This window comes from Aulonocara sp. 'chitande type north' Nkhata Bay, linkage group LG18 (assembly GCF_057382095.1).
Source record: "Aulonocara sp. 'chitande type north' Nkhata Bay isolate Kocher_YH1m ecotype deep benthic linkage group LG18, A_spYH_male_GT1.1, whole genome shotgun sequence".
Classification (NCBI taxonomy): Eukaryota; Metazoa; Chordata; class Actinopteri; order Cichliformes; family Cichlidae; genus Aulonocara; species Aulonocara sp. 'chitande type north' Nkhata Bay.
In genome coordinates this window covers 41,099,848-41,109,790 of record NC_141361.1, presented here as the reverse complement: position 1 = coordinate 41,109,790, position 9,943 = coordinate 41,099,848, and the positions used below count along the sequence as shown (strand labels likewise).

At 44.5% G+C, this 9,943-nt stretch overlaps 1 protein-coding gene and 1 long non-coding RNA gene across 2 annotated transcripts; one reads left to right on the top strand and one right to left on the bottom strand.

Annotated features, from left to right (window-relative positions):
* The first annotated feature begins 479 nt into the window (after positions 1–479).
* LOC147309279 (uncharacterized) lies at positions 480–2,098 on the top strand. Its single transcript, XR_015125984.1, has 5 exons — positions 480–636; positions 909–980; positions 1,072–1,150; positions 1,420–1,565; positions 1,999–2,098. It is a non-coding gene; the product is annotated as an uncharacterized LOC147309279 (long non-coding RNA).
* A 1,907-nt stretch (positions 2,099–4,005) lies between these two features.
* ttpa (tocopherol (alpha) transfer protein) lies at positions 4,006–9,711 on the bottom strand. The gene is made up of 5 exons (XM_086271310.1): positions 9,496–9,711; positions 7,895–8,048; positions 6,818–7,011; positions 5,215–5,325; positions 4,006–5,121 (listed from the first exon to the last, which is right to left on the bottom strand). The coding sequence occupies exons 1-5, from the start codon at positions 9,673–9,675 to the stop codon at positions 4,888–4,890; spliced, it is 873 nt and encodes a 290-aa protein (XP_086127436.1). The 5' UTR covers positions 9,676–9,711; the 3' UTR covers positions 4,006–4,887.
* Between the last annotated feature and the right edge of the window lie 232 nt (positions 9,712–9,943).

Genomic DNA, 9,943 nt, shown 5'->3' with positions numbered 1-9,943 from the left:
CCTTAAAGTTTATTATGTGTTTTTGATAACACTATTGTATTATTAGCAGCCTGCGAGTCTGAGTGGAGCTGTAGGTGAGGCGACTTGCACACAGAGGAGCACGATAGCCTTTGTACCACATTGGAAAGTTAAATATGTGGAGAAGAGTTCAGTGGGAGCACAGCAGCATGTGGCCATGACCAGAGACACACCAGCACACAGAAGGACACACAGGAACCCTCGACCTTCTTGAATGCTCTTAAAAAGCAGGTTAGCAGCAGCTGTCCAGGTGTTCTGCCTGAATGTTTCCTTGTTACTATTCCAGAAAGCTGCTTAGAGAAAACTTGCCTAATAGAGTTCAGAGTTCACATGTTGAAGAAAAATACCAAATATTGACTTTCAGGCTTGTCATCATTGTGCAAACACTGATTTGCCTTATGTGCTGTATTTCCACGTATGTTTGCACATAAAAAACAGCTGTTTCCCACGCTGCTGTGGAATGGGACGTGACAGCAGCACACGTGAAACACACAAAAATGCATCTGAAATTCATCAATGAAGATTTACTCCAGCTGCTGAGCAGCTTCAGATGAAATCCTGCCAGCATGTCGCTCGCTCTGTGACGCGTTCAATGATTAGCTCTTTGGGTGTGCACAGGTATGTTTCATCAAGTTCTGTATTTACTGTGGGTGGTGTAATAACTACACATTATTGCAAGACCACCTCAAAACAAAGTTAGTCGTTGGACTTCATGTAGTTAAGCTGGAAATATTACTTTAACTTTAGCCAACAGATAAGGACAGATAGGGAGGTCAGGGCCTGGGATTCATCCCAACAACAAGCTTTTGATCAAAGATGTGATAAAGAGCTTGCTGTAGATCACCTCCTGATTTTCACTATTGATTGGCTGCTAACATTTGGGTTTGTAGTGTTGGAGAGAACACAATGTTCCCTGAACTCTGCCGACGCTGATATGCATGCTGACTGAATGCTGATCAAAGGTCTGTGGTACGAGCACACAAATCTCATATTTTTATATCGACAAAACAAAGAACTGCTTTCTTTTTTTTTTATTATGCTGATTTATTTCAGATGATCCAAGTGATGAAACCTTTAAAGCCGAAGAGTCAGATGTGCCTGCTGATTTGGACTGGTTAGAAGAATTGTCTGAGTGGGTGTTTGCTAGTTTTTATTTTTTGGGCAGTTAAATCCAAATGGCAGTGTGTCTTGTATTCAAAACCACGGTGCTTGCTTCGGTCAGATCTTGTTATGCAAAGCAATAAAGTTCAATTTCTGTTTTTTATTTCAGCATCTGTTGAAAGTCTGTTGCATCATATACTTCTATACATGAAAGACAGTCTGTGAATAATAGTGAGTGTATCTAAGAGTTTGCATCACATAAGGAGCCTTTTCTAAATGTAATTCTGCATCTGCCCCAAGAGAGGATGATGGTGTTGACGATGGTGACCTTGCGGTTGTAAGAAGAGAAGTTCTGCCGAGACAGCACGGATGTTCAAGCTGAGACGAAACCTCGACCAGCTGGACTGCTTTCACCGACAGAAGGAGCATGACGTGCTGAAAGCCAGGTCTGAACCTGGCACTGACAGACCTCTAGAGCTACAGAAGCTCCTTACCTACATTTTGTGAACCTTTCTAGACTCCACACAAACCAGTACCAGTAGAAAAGCTTTTTTATGAGAATTTAAAAAAAATACACAGGCTTTTGCCCAGTCTTTTCAAAAATGTTCCCGTTTTATTCCATTTTTTTCTGCTCCTGCCCTTTTCACACAAGGCCAATCATATCTGTTCCAACTGATTCGGCAATTTGTAGAAAATGATTTCAGCCGAGGACAGAACATTTCTTATAATGTCCTTTCTCCCCACTTTCCTTCCGTCTTTTTATTTGTCTGGACCATGAGCCATTGAGCACCTGATGAACTGTGATGCAGTTCCATGGAAAATGTCTGTCATCTTCCTTTAGCACTGTGTCTTCTTTATCCTGTGTTTTTTGTTCTCCAGAGAAAAGCTAAAACTCTGTCAACAGAATATTCAAAGTTTGTTGGAGCAGAGGGATAACTTGGAGAGAGAGATAGAACAACAGAAAGTAACAGACAACTGCTTTCATGGTAGCTCCTGTCTGACTGTCACCACACATGACCAACTGTTGATGGGATTTAAGCCTCAGTCTAACTGAAATGCTGTGGCAGGATCTTTCAGAGCCACGTGGAAGAAAACGTTCACAAATATCAATGAACTGAAGCCAAAGAAGACTCGACCAACATCCCCCCACAACGATGCGACACTCATAACTCACACAGAAAACAGGAACTTCAAGTTATTGGTGCTAAAGTCAAATCAGGTCTGGACTCAGCTGATATGTGCCTACAGAGCTCGTGTTCACTGAGAGAACAGAGTAAAAGCCCTTTATCATATATTTAAACCTCACATTGGGATAATCTGACTGCAGCATCACTCTGTGGCCTGGATGGGCTTCATTTTATTAGTGTTCAAACATCCATTTCCCCTGATGTGAGTTCATCGTTTTATCAACTGTTAGATCAGTGGTTCTTAACCTGGGTTCGATCGAACCCTAGGGGTTCGGTGAGTCGGTCTCGGGTTCGGCAGAGCCTCCGCCGTGACGTGCACGGCTCATTTTGCGCACCAGTAAAAAAATCACATTTTAATTTTCACTAAAGAGGGGTGAATGCGCATATGAAGCTGGTGGGGCTCGCTCCTCCAACAAGCTTAAGAACCACTGTGTTAGATGGATTTGAGCCTGACACAGAAAACCTCAGACTTTAATGAGTCTAAAGAACACTTTCAATGATATTTGGAGCCCTTTATATTTTCACAAATCTGCATCGTTTACTTGTCAGAACATGTGGCATACAATACTAAAAATGCCATCAGTGCTAAAAATATTACAAGTTTTGAGCCAAGCATATTACAAACTGTGGATTTTATATATATTTTGCCTACAAGGCCAAGAGAGGGAGGCTTGTCCCCTCTGAGGTTTGGCCCAGTGTCCACAGTCTGACAGCCTCTGTGTGTGTGTGTGTGTGTGTGTGTGTGTGTGTGTGTGTGTGTGTGTGTGTCATATACTGTATATAAATAGTGGATGTCATCAGCATCATGCCTCCACTGGTTTCCAGCATCAGCACTTTGAACACCATCGTGTCTGATGACCACAGAGTCGTTCCTGCGAACAGTGAAACCTTGACACTGAGGCACAAACCAAAGGTACATAATATATCATTTATCAGAGATTAAATGTGCTCTAACACAGGGCTGTCAGCATGCAGCTCACGGACCCGTGATAAAGAAAACGCTGCTGTGACAAAGAACGCTTTCAAAAATAAAAGTGTTACCATCAACAAAATGCAGTGAATGAACAACAGAGAATCACATCCATGTTGGTGGGACCGCCCTTTGCCTTCTTCTAGGTCCATGTGCACAGTTTGAAGGAACTCGGCTGGTAGGTTGATCCAAACATCTCAGAGAACTCAGCACAGCTCTTCTGTGGATGCAGCTTCCTCACATCCTTCATGTAATCCCAGACACTCCGTGATGTTGGGATCAGGGCTCTGTGGGGGCCACACCCTCACTTCAGTACTTCAGGTTCTTCTTTACACTGAAGACAGTTCTTGATGACTTTGGCTCGTTGTCCTTCTGCAGAATACATTTGGGGCCAGTAAAGTTCTTTGTTTACAGCTGCCTGAAACCTTTGCACACTCGTATAGCTGAGAGCCATTAATACCTGACATATGAAGTTATCCAAAAGGTAACAAATGACATGAACATGTTGGGGATGTTCAGCAAGGCCGAGCTGGCAGCTTTCTTTAAATCTTACTAGAATCTAGATGAGCGAGTTAATGTGCCTTTGTTATAAAGCACCGAGACCAAAGCCGTCTACATCAGCGGTCTCCAACCTTTGTTGTGCCACGGACGGTTTATGCCCGACAATATTTTCACGGACCGGCCTTTAAGGTGTCGCGGATAAATACAACAAAATAAAACCAGTACCGGTACCGACAAAAAATAAGATTTATTCATAACACAGGTGAAAAGACCCAGGAAAACTGAGTAAACGATCAAAACGATAACAAAATAACGCTGAAAACCGATAAAGACCCTGAAAACCACACATTTCACACCCGAGCCTCAACTCTCGCGGCCCGGTACCAAACGACTCACGGACCGGTACCGGTACGAGGCCCGGGGGTTGGGCCTCGGACCGGTTGATCCCATGTATGCAGTGTGACTGACACAGATTTTGTTGCCCTACTTTTACACCTTCCACAACACTAAGAGTAGAGCTTTTTATTGCAGGATCCTTTGACTAAACATCAGCGTGACTCATCGTTTACAGTGATGGTCCCGGAGCAGCATTAATATGACGATGAAATTACAACACAGCACTATTCCCAGATACTTACATCAAGCTCCTAAAAAACCATAAGCATTCACTATAAAGCCTCAGTGATTGGGCCCATGTCAGCTCGGTGGTGATTTGTTCCTGGTGCCAGAGGGAAGGTTTAAAACTGTCTGGGAAACAACAATCAGCTGATTATAGCTGAGTTGGGCAGAGGCTAAATAAATAAATAACTACTTATAACATGATGTGAGTAATGTAACAAATAAAAAATGATAACAGAAACAAAAGCAGCAGATCGATCAAAATATGATTTTAAAATCATGACATAATAATATCAGCATTGTTATTCTTCTTAAAAATTCCAGATTGGTCGGCTGTGGCGTAAACATGAAACAGCACGGCCATTAAGGATCTCGTTTTCAGCTCTCTCACTTCAGCCAACTTCCACAACAAGCACTGCAGAGACCGTAGACATGTGCACAAACCCGCCACGTATACGCGAGTCAGCCACCCAAACGCCCAATCATCATCTTTCACAGAGTCCCGCCTTCCTCTGTGATCAAACAGTCATCAGGGGTCATTGTGATGTCACCCGTTGGGTGGGCAGCAATCTGCTGCAGGAGGTTCTCTGATTGAAGCAGGTGATTGGTCCAGCCTTGACACACTTGTGTTATTCCAGGCCCATGCCCTCCATATTCTGGAGGCAGAACGTGTGATGAGAAGAAGCCACTTAAAGAATCTTGGAAATCAGAACCGTGCATATGGATCTACAACAAAGAGGGTGAAAGGATGTTTCAAATCCACAGTTGTTATCTGTCATCTTCAGTATAACCAGTACGTGAGGTAGCGCGGGTACTGACCCTCTGCTTGATTTTATCAGGCAAGAAGGGACGAAGCATAGCAAAGACCGGACGGAAGAACATCGGTTCATTGACCAGGTGGATTCCTCTGACCTTCAGTGGGAAAGAGTCCTGAACATACACATAAACAAGCATCAAAGCATATTTAACAAGTTGAAAACTTAAAAATATAAAAATACAGAAAACTCTGCACATCAAAGTTCTACCTCTGAACTTCCAGCCGGTCCCTTAGGGGCAAGGTTACGACTGAGTTACAAATAAGCAGTTTTAGGAGCTATAAGATGCTACCTTTCACAGGAAGTCTCTAACAAGCATTTGGCCTTCAGTTTAAGCTTTTTAAGGACATTTCTATAGAAAAGGGTCGCTGTAAAAACAAACAAAAAAACTGTCTTGAGTCACCTTTTTTCCATTTTGAAAGGAAAAGGAGAAATAGGTGCAGTCGTTTCCTCAAAGATCTGCACACACGCACATATCAGGCAAAAACAGAGTTTGCTCAATTCTAACAAGCTGGAAAGTCAAAGTTGGCATGACCACCTTGAATTTTCAACACGAACTCTCGGGCAGCTTTCTTGTAATTAGCAGTCTTCAGGAATAACTCTACAGGCTCCTTGAATTCTAAATCTCCACTCTCTCCCACTCTACCTCAGTCATTGTGGTCTGGGTTCTGGGGAGGCCAGTCCAGGACGGTCATGTTCCATTGTGTGTTTCTACCCAGGAATGCTTGCTTGGTATCATCATCATGCTGAAAAGGTTGCAAATCAGACGCTTTCCAGGTGGAACTCCAACATCTGACAGTAGCTGTCCAGATTCACAATTCCATCAGTTTTGACAGGATGCCCAACACCATCCCAAACCCTGACAGACCCTCCACCGTGTTTTACTCAGTATCTCCTCTGTTTGGTCCAAACACTTCACATGTGGATTCATCTCCATAAGGACTGTTGCTCCTGATTTTCATATCAGTTCTTGTGTAATTTGGCATGTCAGCGTTTTCTCTTCCTCGAGGATGGCTTGTTGACCGCCACACTTTCACTGGGACCAGTTGTGCTGAGGCTTCAGCAAACAGTAGATGGTCCAGATCCATCTCTCAGGCACCGTGTCAGGTCTTTAATGGATTGTTCTGTCTCTCAGATATTGCTGAGGAAGGTTTTTTAGGCATCCACATGTCCAGTAAAGCTACAGATATGACAGCAACATGTGCTGATGAGCTGTAAACTCGATACAATGTAGCAGCTGGCTGAGGCAGCTGGCCCACTCTCCATGGCAACGATACCTGCACAAGCTGGGCTGAAACTAAAGGGGGCGTGGCATGTACCAGGCCATTTAAAGGCTTTTGTAACAATTTTGAAAGAATACAAAATCTTGTGTTAACAAAACTATTAATATTTAATAGCTCATTCAGTCCCAACAGGCCAGAACACTGAATTATTATTAACATGACAGCCTGCAAGACTTCTGGTCATAGAAGGAAAGGAAAACGCATCCGGTTCAGTGTGGTGCAGAGTTTTGTTACACTGGTAAACATATTCATAATAACACACATGTTCTGTTGTTAAAGAACAAACGATAGGTCGTCATCTGCACAGCTCGATCTCAGTCCTACCGAAAGCACAGATGAAATCTTTCTGGCAAGCGAAGGGTTAATCTGCAGGGCATGACTCAAACTCCACCCCGCGAGGTCAAATATGGCCTTCACACCCTGCCTTTGTGTCTCGTTCTCCCTTGAGATGATCTCGGATGTCATCAGGCTGACTCTGAATACCTGGAAGGCTGACCAGTCTTTCGGGTTCCACTGCCCTGCAAACAAGCAGACATTACTCTACACGAATAAAACATATTTCAGAAGAAGGACCACAGCATCATCCTGTGGAGCACAGTTAATATGCTAATCTCTGAATCGGTGTCATTTATACATCATGAACTAGCAAAGCCACTTTTCAAAACACACCAATGTTTGCCATTAAAATCTAGCTTAAAATCAACTAAAACCCTGAAATTGTGCTGTGCAGTCCTGGAACTGTGCAGCCATCGCGGTCAGAGACGATACAATAAAACGAGACAGTCCTCGCTAATAAATGAGAGCCAATAAACCGTTTTTGGACTGACACGTGCACAGTAGAAGTTTCAGCGTATGTCTCTGCTCGTTATCGTAGCACCGTTGAAACGCTCGTCAACTTCTACTCTGCACATTCAGTCACGTTTCCTTTTTGTATTGTTCCTCTTTAGAATTGTGTGTGAAGGACATTTGATTATTTGAAGCTTTTGCATGTTTGAAAGAGGAAGAGTTCATCTCCGTACCATCCCAGCAGGCTGCCTTTACTGTCAGTATGTTTAAAATGTTGAGAAACAAGTTTGAGAGTAGGTCAGTGGTGACAGACATGAGGGGGATTTCATCTGTGGCCGTACTGATGGAGCAGAGCTCCTGTCCTATGGTGACAGGACTGAATGAGTTTAATGTCGACTCAAAGAGAATGACCAGCATTAAACAGCATCTTAGTTTTATTTGTGTAACCCTATAAAACTAGATAACAATTTAAGATCAGCTTCTTTTAAAAGCTGTTAAATCACTGAGGAAACAGACCAGGGAGGCTTTGCCTGCTTATCGTAGCTCGTGTTGATGTCGTTGGGGCTGCTCCTAGCAGGCCCTTTCAATAATCCATCCACACCCAAGCATACTGACCAATCCTGTAGATGAGCACCCTGCTGCCTGTGCAGTCTCGCTGCGGGAGCACAGCGTGGTACGACGTGTTGAGGAGGCCGAGCACCGAGGAAGGAGACAGACAGCTGCTGATCTCAGGACTTTCCCTTCGCCACCGCTGGTAGTTGAGCAAGAGCTGTACAGGACACATTACAGAGGGACTCATTCTTATACTTCCCTCACACAGTCACACCTTTTCACACAAGCACTTTCCCATGTAAGTGCTCTCTATCCACACACATTCATAGTCTGATGGATGCATGGAGAGCAACTCTGGGTTAATATCTTGTCCAGGGATCGAACCACCACTCCACCCCGGGGACATTAGGGAGTTCCTAGGACTCTATGAACATGGTTCAAACACGTAGTTAAAAGGTTAATACTTCATCACTGCATGCAACAAAAACAACCACACAACACAACAAAATGAAGACTGCTGCATTCAGTGTTGGCTGTGAGCTTGCAGGGCAGAGCACAGCCAACAGCCAGATTACCAGTGTGATGGAGTCTTTTGCAGTTACCATAAGTAAAGGTGGAACTAGGTTGGCAGTCTGTCACAGACTGACAGCTATCAACACCCACAGTCATTTTAGGATCGCTAATAAACCTGAAGTGCATGGAACTGGGAGGAAGACCGCACAGGGACGTGCAAACTTTGCACAGAGAAGCCAGAGCCGATCGTTAGGCTCAGACGACCATGACCTCCTTGCTGTGAGTCAGCACTGATAGCCTTGCACCAATGTACAAACAGTAAATAAGACATTTATGACCCGGCTGTTTATCTGAAACAAAGGCAAATTCAAAGAAGTGTTTATGTGATAAAAGTCAGATCGACTGAACGGCAGAGCTTTGACCCACATGCCTGAAATTACTCAACTATCCTGTGGAGCAAAGGAAACGCTGTTTTTAAACTGCACTGATTCATTTAACGTGCTCATGAAGAACAACGTGACCACAGCTCTGCAGCAACTTTGAAACCAGCAGACCTTCTTACATTTGTTCAGGGAGCAATCGTTGAAAGCCAAAGAGGACACCTCAGAGCCCACGCAGGAGCACGTCTGCTGTGATGCAAACACACTGCGGTCAGACACGAAGAGAATAATAAGGCGAGTGCAGCGCAGACAGTCAGGTGACAGAGAGACAAACAAAAATGCTCATGTTGTCAAAGCAGGAACAAAATGATCATTTGAACCAACCCAGCAGAAAATGAGCTGTTCAAGATCACAGCAACCGAGCTTGTGTGGACCAACACCTGCAAAACAGGAGCAAACTCAATCACGTGTGAGGCTTTAGCTTTACCATTGGATAGCACAGAACAAGGCTGCATATTATTTTAATCCATGTGTTAACCTACATGCAGTTTGGTAAGAACAGTGCCAACACTCCACATTAAGTGATTTTGGAAACAACCGTGAGCCTCCCCACGAGCCCAGCTCAGGACTGAACTGCTCAGCTCAACGTGGGTGAATGATGATGATGGTCAGCACGACCAAACGTCTTCCTCACGGTGTGGTTTCTGTGAGCTCTCCTGGACTCTCCTAAACTTCAGCATGTTTCCCCTGACTCTCAGTGACGGCTCTTACCTTGAGGGAGAGCTCCGTGTTGAAGTCTCTGGCCCGCAGAAACCTGAGGAGAAAGCCGCTGGATAAGCTCCCGACAGCGGACAGCTCGCCGGCCCGCAGCGCACCCCGCCTCAGGCGGCTGACGTACGGCCTGAGCTGCTCCGAGTCGTCCGGCAGTTCGCTGAGCTGAGGTCCGTTCATGCTGCCCTCAGGTCCGCTTACATTTGACTGCTGGAGGCAGCCTTCAGCCAAAGACAGGAGGAGGAGACAGCTGTGACGAGCAGCTGGACTTTGAGTGTTTGCTCATCGCGATACTGATGTTGGTATCGATCCCAACACAAGACCTACAGGAGCAGTGGCCAGTGTTGCCAACTCCTCAGTAAGGAAACTCGCTATTTTTTTCTTTTTTTTCTCTTTTCTTTTCAAACTTTATTGAAATTACAAAGTGAACAGCCAGTCATTCCAGTTC

Excerpts from the sequence above, each read along its gene's own strand:
- ttpa (XM_086271310.1), bottom strand. The coding sequence starts at position 9,675 with ATGAACGGACCTCAGCTCAGCGAACTGCCGGACGACTCGGAGCAGCTC. Across the intron at positions 7,012-7,894 it reads GGTGCTCATCTACAGGATTG|GGCAGTGGAACCCGAAAGAC; the intron begins GTCAGTATGCTT and ends GCTTGTTTGCAG. Across the intron at positions 5,326-6,817 it reads AGATTTCATCTGTGCTTTCG|GACTCTTTCCCACTGAAGGT; the intron begins GTAGGACTGAGA and ends GTGTATGTTCAG.